The 24,025-nt window shown below is 42.9% G+C and overlaps 2 protein-coding genes across 3 annotated transcripts; one reads left to right on the top strand and one right to left on the bottom strand.

Annotated features, from left to right (window-relative positions):
• The first annotated feature begins 124 nt into the window (after nucleotides 1-124).
• On the top strand, nucleotides 125-10,591 carry atg13 (ATG13 autophagy related 13 homolog (S. cerevisiae)). Of its 2 annotated transcripts, XM_085266060.1 has the most exons (18): nucleotides 125-310; nucleotides 1,329-1,409; nucleotides 1,682-1,762; nucleotides 1,868-1,987; nucleotides 2,170-2,216; nucleotides 3,214-3,354; nucleotides 3,457-3,497; nucleotides 5,872-5,968; nucleotides 6,077-6,184; nucleotides 6,499-6,592; nucleotides 6,791-6,889; nucleotides 7,242-7,325; nucleotides 8,124-8,224; nucleotides 8,363-8,504; nucleotides 8,588-8,665; nucleotides 8,790-8,897; nucleotides 9,041-9,169; nucleotides 9,284-10,591. In XM_085266060.1, the coding sequence occupies exons 2-18, from the start codon at nucleotides 1,341-1,343 to the stop codon at nucleotides 9,359-9,361; spliced, it is 1,617 nt and encodes a 538-aa protein (XP_085122186.1). In that variant the 5' UTR covers nucleotides 125-310; nucleotides 1,329-1,340; the 3' UTR covers nucleotides 9,362-10,591. The 2 variants fall into 2 exon arrangements, with proteins under 2 accessions (XP_085122186.1, XP_085122187.1); XM_085266061.1 differs by lacking the exon at nucleotides 6,791-6,889.
• Nucleotides 10,592-11,521: 930 nt separating this feature from the next.
• Nucleotides 11,522-22,485, bottom strand: ipo5 (importin 5). The gene is made up of 26 exons (XM_085266059.1): nucleotides 22,322-22,485; nucleotides 20,104-20,184; nucleotides 18,803-18,995; nucleotides 18,486-18,588; nucleotides 18,301-18,397; nucleotides 18,060-18,164; nucleotides 17,418-17,540; nucleotides 17,207-17,327; nucleotides 17,031-17,118; nucleotides 16,786-16,892; nucleotides 16,527-16,651; nucleotides 16,289-16,378; nucleotides 16,034-16,207; nucleotides 15,727-15,945; nucleotides 15,531-15,614; nucleotides 15,311-15,443; nucleotides 14,829-14,950; nucleotides 14,647-14,743; nucleotides 14,195-14,367; nucleotides 13,974-14,085; nucleotides 13,800-13,855; nucleotides 13,587-13,709; nucleotides 13,280-13,499; nucleotides 12,962-13,190; nucleotides 12,736-12,877; nucleotides 11,522-12,649 (listed from the first exon to the last, which is right to left on the bottom strand). Exons 1-26 carry the CDS (start codon nucleotides 22,397-22,399, stop codon nucleotides 12,563-12,565), a joined length of 3,282 nt encoding a protein of 1,093 aa, XP_085122185.1. The 5' UTR covers nucleotides 22,400-22,485; the 3' UTR covers nucleotides 11,522-12,562.
• Between the last annotated feature and the right edge of the window lie 1,540 nt (nucleotides 22,486-24,025).

Here is a 24,025-nt window from a genome sequence, read left to right as displayed (position 1 = left end):
ATAAGTTCAGTGTGGTTATAATTTTTTTTCAAATCGCGTAAAAATACTTCCTGATTATTTTGTCAAAAACTTGTTTTTTTTTACTCTAAATGTAGCAGTTTTGTATTTTAACGAAAACGCCGCGGTGAACACGCCGCTACACAAACACGTCGACATGGAGAAGATAAACAGAAAAGTGGCACAGCAGCTGCTGACGTTGTGTACATCTCAAATGGGCGTATAAAATGTCTGTGTGACACAGCTCTGGGTCTCGCTTGCATTAAACTGGCTTGCATTTTATTGAAGCTCCGTTGTTAAGGTCACAGCTAATGTAAGTACTGTTGTTTCGCGATCAAGTTAAAGTACGTTATTGAGCTGGGCAGCTAGTGTTAGCTGCAGGCTAACGGCAGCTGCTCCGTGGGTCAGTATCCTCATGCTTCACAGATTCGGCTTTGCGAACCTTAAACCTTTCGTAGTTGTCCAAAAAAAGACGGTACTGTAGAATTTGAATTTACCATCGGTTGTTGTGTAAAGAGTAATAAGGCTGTCAGGCTTTTTTTGTTTTCTAACATGACCTCTAACTATAATTTGGACAATTTCAACGTGGAGGCCTAACCTGCTAGCCTGCTTTTATTATTATTTTTTTGTAGTCCACTGTTGTTTGGAGGGCTAAGACCACGGTGATAAAGTTTTCCTTTTATTTATTACTATATTGTCCACGTTTTTCAGTTAAAACGCTAAACTGTTGCCAGTGTGGTGAAAAATGCTTATTTTGTTAAAGTAATTGAAATATTTTCTTAGGAACTGTAGTCCTGAAATGGGAAAGTGAAAACCCCCCAACACGTGGACAATGGGGAGATAATGGGGGTTGAATTCAGCTTTTCCCCAGTATTTAGGTTTTTCAGTCACTTTTACTTAAACACATGTAATTGCGCATGCACATGTATGTACATGAATTGTTTACGTTTTGTTTCTCACTCTTGTTTGGTTGAATGTATACACCATAAATCTGTTTTAAAAAGCTGTAAGAAGGTGTATTTTTGTATTTTACCCTCTTGCAGCTGTTTCTTAGATTTATAGTGCACATATTACTTATTAATTATTTTATTTGTTAATGTAATTTGCACTACTTGTGCAATTTCAGTCTTATCTTTTACTTTCTTTGTGTTTATCATTGTTTTACATGTAAAGGTTTTGCACTCCCACAGTTTAGGGCCCTCACTGTGCTTTTACACTTTTACTGTAACTATCCTCCTTATTTGTTGTGGGCTGTATTATTTTTATTGTGTTATAACACAATAATTTCCCTTGTTTCCTCAATAAGTTTCCATTGATCATCTATCTTGCAGGGTTGTAACAATATGGAGAGTGACCTGAAGCCCCAGGATCAAAAGGACTTAGACAAGTTTATTAAGTTCTTTGCACTTAAGGTGAGACACTAACATAACTTTTTCTATACATCTGTAATTGCAGGTTTCTAAATGGACATTTGAGGCTTCAGAAGTGAATAAATAAATAAACAATGGAAAGCCAGGTTTTTATTAGTGTGGCTCAAAGCACTGGAATTAAAACAATCTTTTCCAACATATGTCTCTTTCATAAAAGTGCCTGTTATATTTTGGACAGGCTTGTCAGCAATTTTCTATGGATTGTTTCTGTAAAACCAGCTCATTGTTTGAGCAGCCTGTTTCTGTATCTGTAGACTGTCCAGGTGATAGTCCAAGCCAGGCTGGGAGAGAAGATCTGCACTCGCTCGTCATCATCGCCTACTGGATCTGACTGGGTAAAACAACGTAGTCATTCTCTGTCATGATTGTTTGGCTTTCAAGTTAACTGTGGATCTTTTCATGGCATGGATTATGGATATTCAGGTTAATATTCCTTCTAGTTTAATTTGGCCATCAAAGACATCCCAGAGGTTACCCATGAAGCCAAAAAGGCACTGGCTGGCCAGCTTCCAGGCATCGGGCGCTCCATGTGTGTTGAGATCTCTCTGAAGACATCAGAGGTAAAAAAAACAAACAAACAAAAAACCTGCATCCTGTTTTCTTGTTTTGTAAAAACTGGGCTTTGGGATTTATCATTGTTTTACACATTTGCAACACCAGCCAGACCACATCATTAACTAAATATGCAGCCTCTTTAATGTAACTGTGTTCGTTAGTTTTTCTTTGCTTTGTCTTCCTTCAGGGGGACTCGATGGAGTTAGAGACTTGGTGCCTGGAGATGAATGAAAAGTGAGTGAATTTTGTTTTTGCTTTAGTAAAAGTCTTCTGTAGGCCATGTGGTTCAGGGTTGCTGATTTTGCTTCTCCATGTTTGCACAGTATCAGCCAGCAGGACCACAAATCTTTTAACTATAGTATCTGAATCAGTACTGTTACTGATTTTCTCTGCCAAAACTTAGCTGTCAGACACCCGTACTAAACGTAGAGCTTTGTGAGCATCCAAGTCATGAAGAAGCTCAGAAATGCAGTAATAACCAGCAGTTTGAGTAAAATAATTTGTATATAAACAATTGGACATCACCCACTTTAATGGACAATGAGGTCCTATCCTCAAGCCTCAAGCTGAGAATTTTGACCCTCACCTTCTTGGTGTCTTGAAGCTTATTTCATTGTAGGAACTTGTAAATCAGAAGGGAGTTCTCTGTAAGTGTACTCTGGTCTATGGCTGTTTTTTTTCTCTAATGAGAACCGTAATTTAAAATAAACGAGTGTCTTGCTGTATTCAGTGAGATGTGAAGTCAGTGATTGAGCCCATAAACACATCAGTAAAGTGGGTCAGTGACGAGTGGCATTAGCTTCTCTTAAACCTCTTTAAAATCAGACTTCTTTTAAAACTAGAAGAGTCGAATGATAATTTGACCTAACTGCTGAAGTGTTTCCGTTTGAAAACTGTGTCTGAACTATTTTGTTTCTGTAGGTGGTAAAGTGAGCCTGTCGGCACCCTGTCAGGTCCACCAGCACTGTACAAAACACTGTTTTAATTTTGGTATTACTCTGTGCACCTGTGCTTTTGAAAGTACAGTCAAAATGATCAGTAATGGTCTCCATTCCCCAAGCACCACACTGCTTTATTCATACAAGATAAATTTAGAGAGGAGTATCAAAGAAAGGTAGTCGGCGAGAAGCAGACCTGGAAACACGAAAACGAGCTGCCTTGCAGAGATATTTTTAAAATCCCCTTAAGCTGCTGTATTGTAACACATCACCGTGTTTTCTGTCTGCTGCAGGTGCGATAAGGAAATCAAGGTGTCATATGCAGTCTATAACCGTCTGTCTGTCCTCTTGAAGTCTCTGCTGGCCATCACCAGAGTCACGCCTGCTTATAAACTGTCCAGAAAGCAGGGACACGACTATGTCATACTCTACAGGTACATTTGTCCTCACTTCCAGAATGCATCATCTCACTCCTTTTTATCTTTGTGCTGTTTTCAGTCCATTCTTCTAAACTGCGTGTTGCTTCTTCTGTCTAGGATCTACTTCGGGGAGGTCCAGCTGAGTGGATTAGGAGAAGGTAAGTTTAAGACCTGATTTAAGCTTCTGTGAAAAAGCTTTGTAGAGCCTACAACTGTTAAATATTCCTTATATTGAGACAATGATTGCTGTTCTTTCTCTGATAAATTCAAAACTGCGTTGACAAAGTAGCTGTAAATGCCCCGGAGGAGTTGATGGTGCTAAACAGGCCATTCACAGTAGTTGTAGACTGCAACCTGATATGTAATGACCCTTTTTTCAGACTCATGTGATGAGGCACATGATCAATAGTGGGTCAGCGATCCTTTTAAGGGACAACAACATTAGGGCTTCAATACCTGGGACTAGAGCTGGGCGATATGAGATTTTTTCATATCACGATATGTTTTTTTCATTTCAGGCGATAACGATATCTGTCACGATATAAGCCAAATAACTATATTTGTAAGATTTAAATGTGCCGTTGCTCACAAGTAAAATGTGAAATAATCAGCAGCTTGTTTTGATTTAAATATTTATTTCCCATAATAAGTTCAACAGGGTAGATGTACTTAAGGAACATGAGACTTTTTCAGATAGATAAAGGCAAATATTGCAAACTACACAAAAGGCAGCCGCTAAAGCGTTTAAGTTTCAAAATAGAACGAACAAAACAGACTAAATTGTCAATTCCACTTAGAAACAAAATATTAATTCTAAAAATAAATCTTAGTTTGTTTTACAGAAGAACAGACAAAACTGACTAACTTTTGTCAATATCAAATAAACTGAGAACTAAAAGGAAATTCTCAATCTCTCCTTGTTGTATAGCTGAGCTTTTCAAACAGTTTTAACAGTTACTTTAGTCTGACAAAAGCCGAATGACGAATTAGCGCTTCCAGTCAGAGACTGAGGCTACGTCCACACGTACACGGGTATTTTTGAAAACGGAGATTTTCCGTTTTCGTTTTAAAAAATAATCCCGTCCACACATAAAGGCAGAAATGAAGGAAAACGCTGCTATGAACATGCCAAAGCAGCAGGTGGAGCTAGATTCCTAACCGTGTAGAGATGTTGGCCAATCAGAAGTCTAGAAGCCTCGGTGGGAAAAAGTAAACAAAGCTGGGGCATAGAAGCAGAACAGAGTCGTATGTGTGGACGGACAGTAACTGTGTGTGTATATGTAAGCATTTAAACACTGCAGAGAGTAGAATTAACAGTATTGTAGAAATTCATTTCACCGAAACAATAACGTGGCGCACAGTGTGACGCATGCACCAGTTTATTGTATTTCCAGTCTTGCTTTCGGCACAATTTACAGTGCACGCTACTCTGTTTTTTGTCAGACTTGAAATAGCCGAAATACCTTCACACTACGGAACTTCTATGGCTCTTCCGTTCGACAATCTCTCCGGCGTTGGAACCATCATCTGTTTTCTCTTCGGTCACGCTCGGTTGATTTTTCTAGTCGGCACACTCATTTCCTCCATTACCCGCTGGCTGCTTCCCAAACAAACACACGTGCGGCTTGGCACTTGTGCTGTACGTAACAAGTCACGCGACGTGACGCTGCGGCTGTGATTGGTTCGGCTCTGCGCTACTTAATTTGGATTGGCTGACCTTTTCTTTTTTTTTTTTCTTTTTTTTAAAAGAGGACAAGAGCGGCGAGGTCTATCGCGATAGCTTAATTTCTCTATCGAGTAAAAGTTATATCGCGATACATATCGTTATCGTTCTATCGCCCAGCTCTACCTGGGACTCGCCACCGTTTGCTCTTAGAACTGAAGAAGCTTCTCGGATGAGAGGTGGAAACGTCTTCAAGAAACTTCAAGTCCAGTCGCTTTTCTTTCCAAGCTCCTTAGATTACTATGACCTGGATGACCGACAACCTGACATGTAGTTAAATTTCTAGGGAGGTGTGCGCCAGGTTATGTTGTACTTTCTGTTGTTCAGAGGTGTTTGTGGTTGTGCCATATGTCGCAGTGTTTTCCAACTGAAGCATCACCAATTTATGCTTCACTGGGAAATCTATGATGAAAACTGACGTGCACTTCCAGAGATACATAAGGAACAATAGTCACAGCGTCAACATAAGGACTCGTGGTAATTAACACGTAATGCACCCGCACAAGCATAAAAGTCTGCAACGACATCAGCCAGTCACATAGGTTGCGATGTGGGCTCTGCAATGGTGTACCACAGAAGTCTAAATCAGGACCAACTCGGCTCCATGACTGACATTTGTTAAATCAATACAGAAACACTGAACAACACACATCTCTCCATGTTTTCTGCTCCAGTTTGACACAGCAGTTTGATTTGCTTGTACTGTAAACATTTTTTCAAAAGTAAGCTTTCATCACTACTGTATTGCATTAAGTACTTTCACACTATAGGGCTGGTTTACATTTGCTTATGTTGTGCTTGTTTTTAAGGTTTCCAAACGGTGCGCGTTGGAGTTGTTGGCACCCCTATCGGTACAATCACGCTTTCGTGCGCCTACCGCACCAATCTGGCATTCATGTCTAACAGGTAACCAACAAATCAAAGCCACAACAGCTGTTCTTCAGAGAAGGTTCTTGTATATTTATTCCAATGGGAAACGCATCTTATGAGCAGTTTAACTGTCCTCCTCTTCAGGCAATTCGAAAGGTCGGCTCCCATCATGGGGATCATCGTGGATCACTTTGTGGATCCTCCCTGCAGCAGCCAGCGTCCGGCAAACATGGGCCATCCCTGCAACTACAGGTAGCTTCGCCACTCAGTCTGGTTTTGTCTCCCACAACTGCAGAGAAGTTTAAATGACCTCCAAGTGCAGAAGTTGAGTAGTCAGATTCAAGGTGATGCAATCCATCATTCTGAGGTCACACTTTATCTCCCTGTCCTTTATCTCCATGAGAGTCGAATCGGTGTATCAGAAGGAAAACATACAGTGTCTTAATCTAATATCACTCTGTGTCATTTGACCTCAGGCTTTCTGTTATCTTTCAGTAAAAGAAACAAATGTATACATGTCTGCCATCAGCTCAGAACTTCAACTACAAATATCTCTGTGTGTGCAGGGCTCCCGATGAAGAGGACGGAGGGCAGTTTGCAGGCGTTCAGGACTCACAGGAGGTCTGCGCCACCTCCTTCTCCACCTCCCCTCCCTCTCAGGTTAGCGTACGCTCCCTCGCCCCTCGTCGTCATCTCTTTCTTTAACCTGTGGATTCTTCTCTCCATTTTCACTCCTGTTTTTCATTTCGCTTTCTCTTTTTCTCTCCTTGTCTTTTTTTTCTCTTTTCCTGTTGTCTTGTTGTGCGTTCTATCTGTGTGTGTGTGTGTGTGTGTGTGCGCGCGCCTGCTTTGGCTCAGTGTGTGTGTACGCTGAGCCCGTCTCCCTCTAAACTGCCCAAGCCCCTCCCGCTGGATAGTCTGCAGCTCCCATTGGCTCCTGGACTTGTCACTCACACTGTGAGTCTATACTGACCATTGGGAGGGAGTGTGACTCTTTGTGTTTTTGTGAGACACATCCTGATTCTGCACTGAACAGATCTGTTTTCTCAGACTTAACATTTGCTTTTGGGCGTGTGTTCATCTAATCCTGTTCTTTCCATCTTCTGTTTAAATTTCCACTACTTTGTTCAGTGCACAGCTTCAGTTTGCTGCTGATCACTAGACATGTTTGATCATCCACATCACATGGCACCACCTCAGTAAATCTATCATTGTGATAGCTCAGCATGTCCCTTAAAAGTCACACAGTATATGATAAACCTGAACTCCTCCATGCTTAATCGTTCCTCCTGTGTCTCTTCCTGTTCAGCTGTACGCCTCCAGGTTATCCTACCAGCCGACAGCTTTAACAGGAGCTGCAGAGTTTTGTCACCCTGCTTCCAATCCAAACCAGGTGATAACGCCATTCACACCATCAGCAGTTAATTATGTTTTATGCCCAGAGTTTATTTTTCTCTTCACAAGAACACAATCGGAAGACAGAAACAACAGAACTCAATTAAACAAGAATCACCAGCGGCTACAATGATCTGAAGAAGTGTCAGAAAATAAAGGTTTAAGATCCGAGGCAGCCGTGGAAAGACATCAAAGCTCTCAGCTCAGTAGTTTGTGATGGAAGAGGTCAGGCATACTTTTTACACTAAACAAAAAGCTGTGTTTTATTTTAAATTTTTGAGCCAGCTGTTGAACAAGAATCTTCCAACTTCATATTTGTAGGTCATAGTAAGAGGACCTTCTTGCTGCAAGGCTATCACCGCAACATTTTAAAACTATGATTAAAGTGTTAATAAGTTCATAAAATTAGTTCCACATAAAAAGAAAACTGACACTGAAACACTGACTAGAAATAAACATGATTAGAAAGAAACGGCAGTGGACTAAGAATCAAACCCTGTGGAACTCCATTTCTGAGGTGATTGCAGGAATGCATAAAACGTCCCACTTATGATGAGGACGATGCGATCAGTGAAGCAAAGACTTCTGACTGTTATAAATAATGATGTTATGGTGGTTTATTCTCATAGTTTGATATTCTGTTTTCCAGAAAGCCTAATGAAGGACTGCAGTTATGATTTCTTCTATTTACTGATTAACATTCTTATTTCCTAATTAGCTTCTTAAATAACTAAACAATGTCCATCAAGATTCTTGTTTATGTCCTCTCATAACCCTGCCATTGCTTCTTCTCTAGGTCTTGCATGCTGGGAAGGAAGGCGGGGCTCTGTTGATGCCTCCTCATGGAGCAGATGTTCATCTGACAGTAGAGCATGCCCCCAACACACCGAGCAGCAGGTGATTGTCCGCTGGCTTTGCATTAACCAGTGAAAACTGTAACCTATTTTTATTCCCTGAACTCCAGTGTTGGTCCGTAGTTCCGTTAAATCATTTTGAAATTTAAACTTCCTGTCTTGTCCCTCTCTCTCCTCTCAGTGGCGATGATGACGGCTTGTCGCAGAGCGGAGAAAGACGCAAAGAAGAAGGGCGGAGGAGCGTTTCTCCCTCGGACCCTGTGGAGTCGCTCAATGCGTTCACAAGGAAGGTCGGAGCCTTTGTTAATAAACCCAGCACACAGGTACGTCATCTTAAGCTGCTTTTTACACCGATTTTAGTTTCTCACCCACCACACTGAACCCTGCTCTGTGTGTATCTATGTAGATAACAGCAGCCAGTCTGGACCTGCCATTTGCGGCGTTTGCTCCTCGAGGCCTGGACTCAGAGGAGAATGATCCTATGGTAACTTCAGTGTTATGGTGGACAAAAATAATGCTCCCAAATGTCTTGTCTTGCACAACAAGTACAGTTGAGGTTCACTTTAAGGCTGACGCCTTTTCTGCTGTGCGTGTGCGTTTGTGTTCAGGTTCACCCTCCAGATTCTCCTCCCTGCCCGTCTCCCCTGCAGGGCAGCCTTCATTCTCAGGGCTCAGAGGGGTCAGGGCAGCAGGACGACTTCGTCATGGTTGATTTTGTATGTAGTTATTTTTTTTATTAGGGGAAAAAAAAACAGTGCACAGCTGGGTTCAAACAAAAAAAAAAGTCCAATTTAAAGCAAAACAAGATTCCAGGTGTTTTATTATGAAGCTGAAGTGGTTTCTCTTCCCGTCTACCTAGCGTCCGGCCTTCTCTAAAGACGACTTGCTGCCGATGGATCTGGGCACCTTCTACAGAGAGTTTCAGAATCCTCCACAACTGGCCAGTCTCTCACTTCACATCAGTTCCCAATCGATGGCCGACGACCTGGTAAATACCTTCTTATTTGCAATTGTGTTGACGGCGAAGCTTTTGGCGCCTACAGAATTGACAGCACGGAAATGAATCTCAGTAGTCACGTGAGTTTGCGTTCTCCCTCCGCAGGACTCGCTGCCGGAGAAGCTGCGCGTCTATGAGAAAAACATAGACGAGTTCGACGCCTTCGTGGACATGCTTCAGTAGGCGAGGAGTGAGGGGGGGCAAAGGCTGAAAGTAGAGAAGGACTTCCTGAGGAGACAAAGACAAAGAAATGGACACTGAAAAATGAATGAAAGGGAGAAGCAGACTGGAGGCTCCTCTGGTTGTTTGTCCTGTGGAAATTACTCTGACTTAATCACCGTGTTTCAATGTGAAATTTCACTCTCCTTCCTGTCAAGCACACTTAACAGCTTGTACATCTTCACTGTAAATACTATGTTATCTCCTGTGACACTGACACACACACCCCTTTGTGGTCCGGTAGGGTTGATCCAACGCAAAGGTCTTCATTTTCTCTGTGGCGTAAATCGGCTCTCATCTTCAGTGTTTAATCAAATCAGATGATCGTGGCGTTTTCAGTCACTTCAGACAACCACCCACATCCGAGGACAGGCTACCTGCATTCTTGAGAACTGTAGCTCACCGCCGAACACTAAAATCACCTTGCTGATCATATCTGAGCTGAAGCTGACGGATCTACAAGTCGAATGAGTACGTTTCACATTATGAGTTTTCTCTTTAAAGCCAGTCTGGACAAATAAAGTTGCACATGGCCTTGTAAGAGGATTTCTGTGCTCGGCTTTACAGCGAAGGCGGCGCTCGCTTCAATGTCCCTCAGCAGGTTTTCCCAGCTGGTCTGGGGATTTAAACTGCCAACTTCAGCATTTGCAAATGTCCCCAGTGGAATGTAAAGTGAATTAACTGCTGTACAGAAAACATTTCCACGCTTCAGTTTGCTTTGCAACAACACTCAGTTGCCAGTTAAACCACGTACTCCTAGCTGAAACTAATACAACATCCCACCCCTGCGATAACACGTCGGTTTTTGTTGAAACTTAACGATCATTTTGAAGGTTGGTAATTGTGAATCAAGGGGAATAATGACCCCCCCAGTTCAATAAAATTTACCACCATCTTAAATCGCAGCCTTGAAAATGACCATGAGGTTTAACCAGCCCCAGTTTAATCAAGAAGTCAACATAACCTGCGTGGATACTGGATTTTATTGCAGGATGTTAGTTTGAGCTTTCCAGTAGCCTGGTGTTTACCGTGCGCTCTTTGACATGCTTATGTTTATTTTGATCTTTTTTTGATTAAAAGAGGGAAACATTTCCAGTTGTCTTCAGAGGGTAACATCCATGACTGTTCAGTTTGGTTGAAAGCTTTAAACTTTTCTTTTGGTGTAGATGTCCCAATAAAGCTCTGTACAAACTACATGGCAAACCTGTGACTCGTGTCTTCAGTGGCTGGGATGTTTTACCAGGATCCAGAATTACCCAATAATTCATAATTTAAAACTTTATATATTTTAAAAAATATATACATGTATAAATATAAGTGCGTAATATAATAGACACTTAAATTCTTTTTAAGCGTAGCAGTTATATCTTGCCATTTTAGTGTAACAGTGTAACAGTGTAAACACACTGCAAGAATTTGAGTTGTGACAAAGTATCCTGAATTTCCCAGAAGTACAACCTCAAGAGGAGCTTTCAAAACCTCTGAGACAAGATGGGGAGAAAATTTTAAAATTGATTTTTAGTTCTGCCATCCAGGAGGGGCTCAGAGTAGAGCAGCTGCTGCTCCACATCGAAAGGAGCCAGCTGAGGTGGTTCGGGCATCTGACAAGGATGCCCCCTGGGCGCCTCCTGGGTGAGATGTTCCAGGCATGTCCCACCGGGAGGAGGCCCCGGGGCAGACCCAGGACACGCTGGAGAGATGATATCTCTCAGCTGGCCTGGGAACGCCTTGGTATTCCCCCGGATAAGCTGGAGGAGGTGGCTGGGGAGAGGGAGGTCTGGGCCTCTTTGCTTAGGCTGCTGCCCCCGCGACCCGGCCTCGGATAAAGCGGATGAAGATGGATGGATGATTTTTTATACAGAAACTACTTTCAGCTGTGCCACATGTTTGAACACTTTAATCCTGGCTGTAAACACTACTTTGGGTTAGAATTTAACTGAATTTCAACTTACAGAACATGTTAATCAGGATGGCACTGGCAGAATCAACATCTTATGTGTTGCGAAATTAAAGCCAGTTTAGACAAAGCTTCAAAATATGCGCGTGTAGACATGTGATGACAGTTTCCCCTGGTTGTCCAAGATGCCGAATGACTGGAAGTTGCAAGCAGAAAATGAAGACCACTTTTTCAGAATTCTCAAATGTAGTTTTATTCTTGGTAGTTTCTGGATTTCCATCACATACCTGCAGGACTGCAAAGGGTCAGAACTGTAAAGTTAAGAGTAAGGTAGTACTTAAACAAATACGTTTCATTCTACACTTCATATTTCACCAACGCGCCACAGGCTTTACAGCTGTGACCAACTTCTTAGAGAGCGCCGAGTCGTTATGCTGCTACCTAAAAAGGGCCCTTAACCGTTCAAATGCTTCACTTCCTGTGAACAGCTGTCTGGAAGGCTATGGAGGAAAGCTGCTCAAGTCGATATCAACTCTCCCAGACAACGATGACGTAAATTTCCTAACGATGAATATTTTCTAGGGTTAGCCACTTAAACATGCCATTACTTTTGAAAGCTCTGAGCTGCAGTAGTCAGAGGACATTTCCCCCCAGGAAATGCTAGGGTGAAACGAGAAAAGAATAAAAATAAAAATACAAAAAAATAAAATAATAATTTCACAGGAGACAGGCAGTGATTGCCCAGTGTGCATTTCCACCTCGTTCAGTTGCTCAGTCCACTAGAATTGTCCTGTCCCCACGTCGTTCCCCCCCCCCCCACTGTAGCTCCTCCTGAGCCCGACTGTCCAATGAGTTTGTGTAGGGCGACTTGGTGATTGAGTCTGGGCGCGACGAGACCGGTCACATGTCTGGGAATGGTTGGGAAAAAAATAAAAACATCCGAGTAGAAGACGTGTAACGGTGATGAGACAAAACCTTTTACTCTTATCCCACTCCCGTCAATACAGGTAAAAAGTCTTTAAAGCAGATGGCCAGAGTCCTCCTTCGTCATTCATATCCAACCTGCTCCAAGTCAGTTGAATGTAGGTGGAGTAATGTAGTTGGTAGGGGGTTGTGGTTGGGGTGAAGCCAGCATCCATATGCACTACAGATCAGAGCAGGAGGAAGAAGAGGGAGTGTTTGGAGGAGGTTCAGGAGTTCAACTTTTCTTAATGGGCTTGATTTTTAATTTTTAAAGAGAAGGGAGGTGACGGAGGCGAGGTTCAGGCTCAGGCAGTACTCAGAAGGTCCTGTATGGCTTTCTGCTGCGTCTCATTGAGTGTCGATATGCACTGTGTCCACAATCCTGCTGAGGTCTGGAAGATATGACAAGAATATGTTTAAATGCTTTGCAGATTACCCAAAGTAGATTTGAGGGCTGTGTCTACATTTCTGGGCTTACCTGCACTTGACGGATCACATTAGCGAGCCGCTTGCTGCACGCGTCTTCGCTCTTGATAGATTCATTTGAGACGCCGTCGGCTATGATGAAGAAAATTTTAGGAAGATTTGCGTTCTCTGGTCCGAGGACAATCGGGTTGTTGCTGTGGAGAAAGGATTGAGAGGTCAGGTGTGCAGGGTGGAGGTGGTTCATAGACAGTCAGGAAAATGAAGTCTCGGTACCCTACCTCTCAATGAGGTCACAGAGGAAGTCAAAAGTGTGGACCGCCTCCTCTTTGTCCTCTTTGAGCGGTAGCCAGCTGAGCCAGTGGGGAAGGACCTCGTTAACGTTGACGCACTCTGGTCGGAACCTCATGAGCTTTCCCACAGCAGAGACGCAGTTCTCTGTAGCGTTGACGTTTTCCTTTGAGCGCGAGTCAGCTGCCTGGATGACTCTGACCAGCAGGGGGAGGGCCTCTGTGATGAAGAAGAAAGACCAGAGCACATCATGTAGGTGTCGCTAAACAACTGAACTGCCAGCAGGTAAAGTAAAGACCAGGTCATACCTGTGCAGAAGGGGCGGTAGTTCTCGCCTCCGAACTGAGCCATGACGCCGACGCCGTAGGCAGCTGCCTGCCGGACCTCGGGGCTCGTGTCGCAGAGTGACTGGATCATCGGCCGCAAGAAATATTCTGCGTATTTGAACGAGGAGGGGCTGCAGTGCTCCACCACATCGTCAAAGATGCACAGACCCCACTGTCTGTCAGCCCAGGGCCTGTTAGGACACTGAAGACAAGTGAGACAGTTTAGTAGTATTCATTTCCAGTTTCCATGTACATATGATACTAAAAACAGTGCTCAACAATCACTCACTATTAGCTGGACAATGAGCTGCAGCAGCTGCTCAAACCAAGGCAGCACCTTCTCTTTGTAACTGCTGAACACCGAGTGCAGGATGTCAGATACTTTGGTCAGAATGTACACATCGTTCTCATCCTGGGAGAAGACAAACACCATGATGGCTTGGAGTGTCTTGCATCATCATCATCATTTTTGAAGGTTAACACACAAAGCAAAAATATTTACCTCATCTTGTAGTGTTTCCTCTACCTGCTCATCATAATCTTCATCCTGTCTCTTAGCTGGATAACACAAGTATGTGTTAGGATTTTGTACCAGCATTTAAAATAATCATGCCCTCATGGTATTTGTGATGTATCATTTGTCATGGGTAAAATATTTGTGTTTCTGAAGTCTCACCCTGCCTGAGCTCCTGGTTCTTAAAGTGCTCCTCCAGCTTCCCCTTCAGGATGCCGCCCAGCTCCTCAAAATGCTCGCTGTTCAGACAGCCGTCTCCCATCAGCTCTATGCACTTTAACAAACACACTTTTGTCAGTGCACAAAATAACATGGCTCACGGGGAGAGAAGGGGAGGGGGAAAAAAAAAAAAAAAAAAAAAAAAAAGCCCAAAATGTAGCTACCTTGGCAAACGAATGCATGATTTCTGACAGGACATCCGAGTCTGGCTCTGTGCCGATGGCCTTGATGAGGGCGTCGCACATGAAGTGCCACATCTGGGTGAGGTATTCTGGTCCTCGAACCCGGGCACACTCAAGCAGCAGGGGCATGGACTCAGCTGCTGCCACCCGCACACGTGAGACAGTTAAGGCCAACGTCACCTGTATTTTCACTTAATCTGAACAGTGGAACCATCAGAGACGTTCATGCTGAAGTCTTTAACATCTAAACATGGAATCTGATCGTGCTGCCTCCTCCTGAATGTTTGAATCCAGCTAAACTATTTTAAAGGTTGAATGCCCCTGCCCCCCCAAAATCATGCAGCACTGAGTGCCCTGGAAGAATAGGAAATTGCTATATAAGAATCAGACCATTCAATTATACTGAAGTTTAAAATGTCATAACAAGAGGATATCATCATGAAAGTAGAACTTGAGCAGAGGAACCATGAGTTTCACCACCTGCTCTGTGTACTCAACAAAACCTTCCTTCAGCTCTTTGGCATAACACACCTGAGAAAAAGAAAGAAGAGGAAGAGTGAGTGATGACCACATCCACAGCTTCTCAGGACAGTCTTGAGTCTCATTTTCTTCTCACCAGCATCTGACAGGCAGTAGCCTTCTCCTCCAGGCCAGCTGTCTTGATTCCAAAACTCTGCTGGTCTCCCAGGTTGACAAACTCCCAGCCATCATCCTCTGATATGTTCTCCATGTCCTGGGCTTTAAAAGGAGAAAAGTGAAAGAGTTTTAAGTGAATCCTTTACATTACACATACAAGAATCACATATAGAAGTCCCAGCAGGCAGCACATTACTGCAATATTAAATATGAACACGTGACAGTGAGCAGATATTCTTCAGAGATTTGTGACTATTAATCTACGGACACTGATTCGTTGCAATATGGGTAAAGGTACATGGCTGCAGCCTTTATTCACCACTGGATTGATCAGGTTTAAAGCATGCTTTGGTAACTGATCATTTGAATGCCTGCAGACTTTCATTTCAGGCTTATAGAACAAACTGGACACGCATCAGAAGTCAGTGCAGGAGGCACAGGCGGCAGCTGTCTGTTACTTACTGTCAAGCAGGGCCACCTCAGGCTTGATGGAGGCAGTCTTCATCAGGGGGCCCATCACCACCGGCAGATACTGCTGGAACTCCTTCCCCAGAATCTTGCACATTCTCGCCCAGGCTGAGATCATGTAGGAGATCTAAACCGAGAACAAACCATAGCAGCTGACTGTGTGTGACCACCACCTTGAACTAGATAGTTTTAAGTTTTGTTCAAGTCGTCCTACCTGGGGATCATCATCCTCCAGATCGTTGAAGTCAGTCTGGGTCTTGAGGAGCAGCTGCATTACAGCCGATGCATCTGGCATGAACTAGAAGGGCAGAGAGAAAGATGTGCGAATATGAGGGTTAAAGCTTAATTTAAAGGGAATAACCTTGAATTAGGATCTTGGCACATGGTATGCTTTGATGGTCAAAGTATACCTTCTCCTTGCCGACAGCCAGGCCGATGAGACTGATGCACTCTATGGTCTTGCCGCGCAGCAGCCGGAGCTCCTTCTGCACGGCGTTTTCTACAATGTGTTTGAGCGAGGGCATGAACATGTCGTAATATGGCACAAACTTCTCCTCTGCGGTGTCGGCCACTGAGGCGATGGATGTCACCACCTGCTCCAGCACCAGCTTCGTGCCCTTCTGGATCAGCTGAAGGTTGAAGAAATGATTTGTATGAAACAGACCACACACACACCGACTTTGTGAATGCACGGTCTCCTCGAACACTTTACTGTACCTCCTGCAGCTTGGCAACCATGATGACATGAAGGTGCTGCACCAAGTTGTCCAGATAAAGGATGAGCAGCGATTTAGGACAGTCCTCTGTAAAGTTTATGAGGGCGGCGGCGGCATGGGCCTGCACCCGAGGGTTACTCTGGTCCTCCATGGTCTGCAGCAGGGCTGAGATCACCTAAAACGAATAAACAAACTGTCTTTGTAGCCATGAAGAAAATGAAAATGCTTGCACAGCTGTTTAAGTCACTTCAGATACCTTATCATGGAATTTCTTTTGGAAGGTGGGGGCAAAGTCTGTGGCCATTTGTCCAATAGCATTGCAGGCGGCATACCGCACCCTTGGGTGCTAGGAAGGAGAAAAAAAAAAAAAAAAAAAAAAAAAGTGTAAATGATTAAGAAATGGGAAATGATGCGACTAAACATTGATCAACCAACCATTAAGACAGTTAAGTAAACTGAGTGGCACTTTTGTACAACGGCTGCCGTTTCCTTACAGGGTCGGCGCAGAACAGGAGGACAAAGCTGACGATCTCTTGGAGGATGGCCTCCATCTGCTGGTGGCAACCCTCACCGATGGCCGACAGCGCCATTAGCCCAGCATGGCGATACTTCCAGTCAGCTAGCAGGAAACACATAATTGACACAAATTTAAGCACTTTAGTACCAAAGCAGCTGTTAATTTTGCTGTATGAAAACAAATGGTAGCTTAATTAAAGTTAAATCAGTGCTGCAGTAATGTGCAGCTTTACTTACGATTCTGCAGCATCTGCATGATATGCTGTTTGATCATGGGAAGAATGATCTTCCCTCCCAGACCACAGGCAATTCGATCAAGCGCGCTCTCCCCAGCCACAGCGTTACTGGTGAAGCACAAGAAACATCCAGGAACTTATGGACATGCACACATCTACTGAACTTCAGAGTACTTTAAGAAGTAGGGGACGCAGATGCTGTACCGACCCTCAAAGATGGAAATATATTAGTGCATCAGGACGTACCTGTCAAAGTCTTCATCTTCCAGCTCATCTGCCATCGCCCACTCATCATCATCCTCGAGATCCACCATCATAGCCAGCATCTGAGGCACTAATAAACATAACAGACTTCTATCAAAACTACTCCACTCATCTTATTTGGGCACATCATTATAGAGGCCGCTGAATCAAACTCTTACCACTCTGTGCTACAATGGCCGTGTGTTTTCTTAGCATGGCCGCTGCCGTCTCTGATAACGTGACGATGACTTCCAATGCCAGCTGCCGTTGCATATTTGTAAGGTTGGTATCAGCGCACAGCTGAGGAGACAGGACAATTGCACATGAAACGATGCCTCGAGTCTTGATCAGTGGTAAAGAGATATTCACCATTTAGAGGTTGCAGCTTACCCTCAGACAGAGCTGCAGTGTTTCCTCCAAGTTGGGTCTCAAGTATTTGGGTGCCGTGTCTGCAATTTCCACCAGAGACTTGAGCACAGAGTCATCTCCCTGGTAGCATGACTCATTCACTGCCTGATGGGTAAATCAAACAAACAGGTAGGTTTGTAATGCAAATATATTCAACAGGTGTGGCAAAGTTAATGCCACATTCTGTCCTGACTTCCTCTTCCACCTTTATGAGTCAAACACAAAATATGCTACTGCAATAGAAGATTTGCTACAGGATCCAAGATGCCCAATATTTCATAATGATGCTGCATTATTATAACCTGCAGGAACAAACGCTACCAAACACTTGCATGTGTATTTGCTTTCACATGACTTCAATAACCAGAGACTGTCGTCAGAATCGATCATAACAGTATGAAAACATGTCACTCCGAGTAAGCAGTAGACCATTTACTTTGAAGTTCCAGCCTCCATTTGCAGATATCCAACATTAAACTTTAATTAATAGATCTTAAATGACTGATGCTCTTAGTGCTCAGAAGCCATTACCGGTGCAAAAACATAAGTACTGACGGGTTCCGTATCTACAGTACAAAGTGATCCGATCTGAAATCACAAACACACCAATGTGTTATAGCTTACCTGCAGGATTCCCGGCAGGAGATCAGCAAAGTGTTTCAGCAGAGCTGTGTTGCTTTCATTGGACAGAACAAAAGATGCTGCAGCCCGAGCCGCCAGGGTACGAATCTGTGAGATTAATTTAAATACATAAAAGCAGCTAAGAAAGGGAACTGAAAGGTGTGTGATATGAAAGAAAGATCCACACAAAGTTAAATGACATCACGTTTCAGCTACCAGGCCATGCTCCATCCTAAAACCTTACCTGTGGGTTTGCCTGGTCCTGCATGCACTGAACAAGCATGCGCTTGATAACTTCCATATAATGCTGCTGCTGGTTGCCAAAGATTCCTGGAAAGTTCCTAGAAAGATATCATTGGAAGACATCAGTCAGCCATCAGTGCATCCGCCTGAGTAAGAGTTTGAATTCATCATGCAACAGGAGCTCACCAGAATATGTGCAAGGCAGCTTCTCGGAGGCCGACATTCTCAGCGTTGACAGAATCAAACAGAAACTTGAGCACCTCTGGCCACTGGTTATTCCCATCGTCATCTACATTAAACAAAAACACCAAACGTTCCTCAGTAATTTCCACTTTGAATGTTATTTGATCAACATCTGAGAATTTCATTAATGACCCATGAGAATGTTTGCCCATTATTCCTGCATAACATGGGAAATACTGAGTCATGGCTTATCCATAGCGTTTAATCAACAGCCACCAGAAGAGAGTGAGAGAGAAAAAATAAATAAATATAAAAATCACCGATCAGGTTCCGGGACAGCTCGGCTGCAATGTCGCAGATCTTCTTGCGGATGGTTGGGGAAGTCTCTTGTTGGATGCCCGTCAGCAGCTCTGTTTTGATGGCTGTCTGCATCTCCACGGTCAGGCCTGGGTAGATCTCCTCAAAAGAGGAAGACAGCAGCCGCCGCAGCAGCACTGCTGCCATCTGTTTGACCTGTGGGGGCAAAAAAAATTATTAAATACAATGCTGCTTTCAACATGACGTCATACCTAAACAGTCATGTCAGACACCCATACACAAGTGTTCCTTTTTCAGTTTAGTTGGGCAGTTGGCTTACTGGACCAGCTAGTTTTATAGTTTATGCTCTCTATTTAACAAGTGTTGTGAAACAAATCGTTTCCTTCTGCAAAGACATGTTACCCGTTTGGTAAACCAAAACCTTTAGAGTGAGTGGTCATTAAGGGGAATAAAAAAAACAAAACCAGACCGAGTGTCTTAGAATGGCAGAGTCACTCTCCCTGGGCCAAGCACCTCTCTGCCTGCTCCCATTTCAAGCCTCTAAAAATATCAGCCTTGAGGTAAAGTAAAGCAGAGGAAGCATGAGGACCCAAGCAGCTGGTGGATTCAGAGTAAACATGACTGCCTGAATGCCAGAACTGTGACTCACAACAAGCCGTAGTCAGGCAGCGCCGAGGCCTCACATGTGATAGCCGGACTACATACTTGAAATGCCAGCAATGTTGCATCTTTTAGAGATAAAAGGTATTGCAGGCTTCAGTGTCACGCATTGCATCACTCTTTCCCATGTGTACTGCCATCTGAATGGGTAATAATTACGACAGATAGACATATAATATTTCACCATCCTTTTATTAGATTCTGACAGAGGCTGGAGCGCATCCCTGATTACTTTGGATGATGTTTTTCCAAGTTATTGTGTGTATTAAAACCCACTCAGTACAGTATTCATATAGGGCAAAAATGCACATAATTCATTTATTTAGCATGTAATGTCTCATATTAACTGTGACACAGCACCCGAAAAACCCACGGAGATGTGAACGAGTGAAAAACAAATTTCATACACAACATTTGTTGACAACTTAAGATTTTAAAGGTGAAAGAATTATGTCAACTTTGTCTGACCTTTGGCCTAAATGGTCCGTTTTTGAGTGTGTCAAGACTTCATTGAGCACAATACAACAGATCATAAATGTCTCAGATGGGCTCTTAAGTGGCCAAGTTTTTGAAGTTCCCCTGCTTCAGGCTGAAAAAATTCACCATGTCATGCCACAGATATGTTCACAATCCGTGTACAAACCTCCTCTGCAGCAGACGCATCTCTGACAGCTTGTAGCAAGAATGTGATCTTATTCTGGCCTGGAATATTGTCGTAGGTCTCCTGAAAAGAAAATGAAAGCACCGCGGTTAGGATCAGACAGGCCATGCACAACATGAATTTCTACTGCTAATACAGCATCATGTTCCCTTTACTGCAGTTACAAAGAACCCCCCCCCCCCCCAAAACAAAACACTCAAGCTTAAACAGATGCTGTGGTCAAAATAATAAGGACTGTCCAGTGAGGTCATATCAGGGATTACCTGAAATATAAAGGCAGGACTGAATATTCACTTTTCCCATTTTTACTGAGGGTTAAGCTACAGAAGCATGAATATATTTTCCTTATAAAAATGGCAAAAAAAAAAAAAAAAAGAAAGAAAAAAACCCCACAGGAAAATACATAGACATCTGTCAGGTAAGGTAACACTCTGCCTCAACTCACATTGTGTTTCTTTGCATAATCGCACCCCAAATGTCCAGTTCTGAGCCAGGAAAAACCCTGTACATCACTGATGTTTGCTATAAAGACAATCAGTATTTTAATCAGCAGTAAAAGTGTGACATTTGTGCAAGTGTACCGAATATGGCTATAAACTGAACATGAGCCCTAATGGGCTCATACACAAGAGCCACCCATTTATTTTACCACTGTTATGCTGGTTTACCCAAGTTAAATGAGACTCCACAGGGATACAGTGAAACCTCTGGTGTGCGCTCTGGTAAAAGTCACTATGTGCATGTAGTTTCAGCATCCCCATCATGTGGAAGGATCGAATACAAACTCTTAACACAACTGCACGGGAGAGCCACCTTCAATGATTCCCAAACTGACAAAATGAGACAGGGAGGAGCACAGATGTGCCAACGGCTGGGCTAAAATCAAATCCCAAACAATTAGAATCAGAATGACCAAGCGCTCAGGTTGAGCAACCCTTGAATTACCTGCAAATCAATCTGCAAAGTCCACTCCTCTTATAACCTGACTTGAACTACTGCACTAATCCATTTGTCCACCTAAAGCCTAAATGAGTTTGGTTGCCACACAAATTCAAATGCACTTCATGGCTTCTCACAATACCACCACTTGGATGAACTAGTGATGGGATTAACTACAAAAAAATTAAAATAAAATAAAGGGTGACTAACTGTATCTTTCAACTGTTAAAATGTGAGTTTAGGTCCCATACAGGTGGATCAATTCCTATTATGCGAGTAAAAGAGAACGGGAGGAGTTCCTATAAAGGATGAATTCCAGTGAGCTTAGCATCCCGGCAGACAGTCTGAGTTTATCAAAGAAAAACGCTGACTGGTAGAGAGAGGCGGTGTGTGATAAGATTCAACCACCTCATCCAAAAGTCGGGGTGCCGGAGAGGGAGGGGGACGCTGGTAACAATGCTCTGCGGCGACAAGAGGCTAATAATGGTGGTTGTGAGGGGGGGGGAGAGTGAATAGACGAGCTAGACACAGCCTAAACAAATCCTCTGAGAGAAACTAATCCGAGGAGACGAGCCTAGCTACTGACGTGTCTGAAACTGAGATGATCAACTTCACGAAGGGAAACACGGCTGCTAGTTTAAAACTGTCTGGTTAAGACTTGACTTTTAGTTAACACGACCGGAGGCCATTGCATAAGTAATCGCCCCTTTGAATGAACTACCTCACCATCTACAGCCTATCCCTTTGATGGTTTGTTTATCACCGCAGCAGTAACTCAGCATATGTGCCACGTTCAGTCTCAATATTCCGCTTTAATATTTTAACAAGCCAATGTGCTGAACCCTAGCGTGCTAGCTAACAAACCTAGCAGCACTGTGGGTAGCTCATTAGCTTGCTGCTACTTCCTGTACGCCACTGTCAGCTGGAGGTTTGGAGGCTGGTTCCGACAAACGGGTCCGTTCACTTTTTACCGAACAGCCCGAGCTTTGCCGAGACACGTACGGCTACATGGTGTCATGACAGCGCTGGTATCTGTGACATCGAAATTATGTCCACGTATAACTACGCAACATGGTGGTAGTTAGCGTTAGCTGACTAGTACTCGGCTTCACAGCGCACGTGGGCTACCGAGCTTGACGTGAGAGGCTGCGCGCGGCCAGGATGGACAGCTAAGTGGTTAGCTTCTGCTAACTTGGCCACACGACTTCCAGCATTCGCCGAACTTGTCAGCCACTAAAAACTGTTTTTTTCCTCGTCTTACCTCTGCCTGTTTCCTGACGTTGTTGTCAGGGCTCATCAAGTTACCCAGCAAGAGGTAGAACTGCTGCTGTTCCGCCATTGCAGTGAGATCCAAAAAGAGCAGCCGGGTGGAGGAGCGGCGAAATGAACCCGGCAGACCCTGCCTCGGTCACACAATGCTGCTAGCGTCTTATTGGCTAGCTTTATCGACCTTACTCAGGGGTCATTGGATCGAAGACCTTAGGCATGCGCTCGCCATTGGCTGCCACGCACTCTCTGTGTCTATTGGTTGAAATCGACACAGGGAACGTGAATGCGTTGTTTCTATTAGCTACCGGTGAATTACTAAAGCGCGGGAGTTTATTGCGTCATGGCTGAGAAAATAGAAACAATCAGAGCAACAGTTCATCAACACGTTATCACAGCTAAAAAAGCAAACAGGTTTACTCAGTTGGATATACTAAAAACTGCGATTAGATAGGACTGAACGATGAATCAATTCCCCTTTATTTTCTAAATAACAAGATTGAAGTAGAGCTTTGAGTGAAGACTTTAGAAATGGCATGATTTGGTAATTTTACAAAAGAAATTAAACTTAATGCTTTCTCAGTCACTGCATATTGTTAGAATTAACCACATGAAGCCAAATGCATCATAGTTCATACAGGAGTTTTTGAGACCTGTGATTTTTTTCTTCTTCATGAAAGCCTAAATAAATTGCACAACAATGCCAGATGCAGATTATAACTCATAAATGCAAAGTAATATTTAATTCATTTTTTTTATTAGTCAGAAGGTTCAAGGAACAGTCCAGTTTTTTTTTTTAAATACCATAAATAAATAAATAAATTTCTGGCAATTATTTTATGGTTCAGGCTTTATTTATTACGTTGTAATTTCAGGAAAAAAGTGCTATAATATGATGATGATGATGATTAGTATTATATGCAGATCATAAAGAATGAGAAGAAGAAGAGGCAGAAAAACAATACACTTGTTGCCCTATTAGATTTGTAGCTGATTTGTCGTTGTTTAGTTTTTTGTTCTGTCATGTTTCCCAACATTCATTCATTCATTTAGTTATGTCATATGCTCACATGCTTTTTTATGTTGAACATCTACCATTACAAGTCCAAAAGCATTCACATCTTGCAAGTAGAAATAGGTAAGAAAGAAATAATTCTAGATTTAAAGCCAAACTATGGTTGAAAATTGCATTTTTATATTTATAGTGTATATAGAAGAAACACCTGAATACAGATTGCAAGGTAAATTGTCTCATTTTTTTAATCTTACATTAACTGTATTATATGTTGAACTTGTTCTATTTCTGACTGAGTTTTTATGTGTTTATGTTTTCAAATCAAATCAAATCAAATCACTTTTATTGTCACATCACATGTGCAGGTACACTGGTACAGCACATGTGAGTGAAATTCTTGTGTACAAGCTTCACAAGCAACAGAGGCGTGCAAAATACAATACAATAACGTAAGAACAAACAAAATATAAGAATGGGTAAATCTGAGGATTATAACAATAAATATATGTACAAATATAAAGTGTATGCACATTACTGAATATGTATAGTATATATGTATATCTACGTGTGTGCATGTACATACATATATATATAAAATTAAATAAAAATAAAATACACAGAGGTCGTAATTGATTATTTTAATTGAAAAACGTGTTTGAGGCTTTTGGAAATATTCATAACTTA

This window comes from Mchenga conophoros, linkage group LG23 (genome assembly GCF_057382185.1).
Source record: "Mchenga conophoros isolate Kocher_MC1m ecotype Shallow Benthic linkage group LG23, M_conophoros_male_GT1.1, whole genome shotgun sequence".
NCBI lineage: Eukaryota > Metazoa > Chordata > Actinopteri > Cichliformes > Cichlidae > Mchenga > Mchenga conophoros.
This window is presented reverse-complemented; position numbering and strand designations above follow the sequence as displayed.

What these genes read in the sequence shown, in the direction of transcription:
- atg13 (XM_085266060.1), top strand. Translation starts at nt 1,341, where the DNA reads ATGGAGAGTGACCTGAAGCCCCAGGATCAAAAGGACTTAGACAAGTTT. An exon ending in GCTGAGTGGATTAGGAGAAG is followed by an intron (nt 3,498 to 5,871) that starts GTAAGTTTAAGA and finishes CTTGTTTTTAAG; the next exon opens with GTTTCCAAACGGTGCGCGTT. An exon ending in GGCCATCCCTGCAACTACAG is followed by an intron (nt 6,185 to 6,498) that starts GTAGCTTCGCCA and finishes CTGTGTGTGCAG; the next exon opens with GGCTCCCGATGAAGAGGACG.
- ipo5 (XM_085266059.1), bottom strand. Translation starts at nt 22,399, where the DNA reads ATGGCGGAACAGCAGCAGTTCTACCTCTTGCTGGGTAACTTGATGAGC. An exon ending in CTACCGCCCCTTCTGCACAG is followed by an intron (nt 13,191 to 13,279) that starts GTATGACCTGGT and finishes TCTTCATCACAG; the next exon opens with AGGCCCTCCCCCTGCTGGTC. An exon ending in ATGTGATCCGTCAAGTGCAG is followed by an intron (nt 12,650 to 12,735) that starts GTAAGCCCAGAA and finishes CATATCTTCCAG; the next exon opens with ACCTCAGCAGGATTGTGGAC.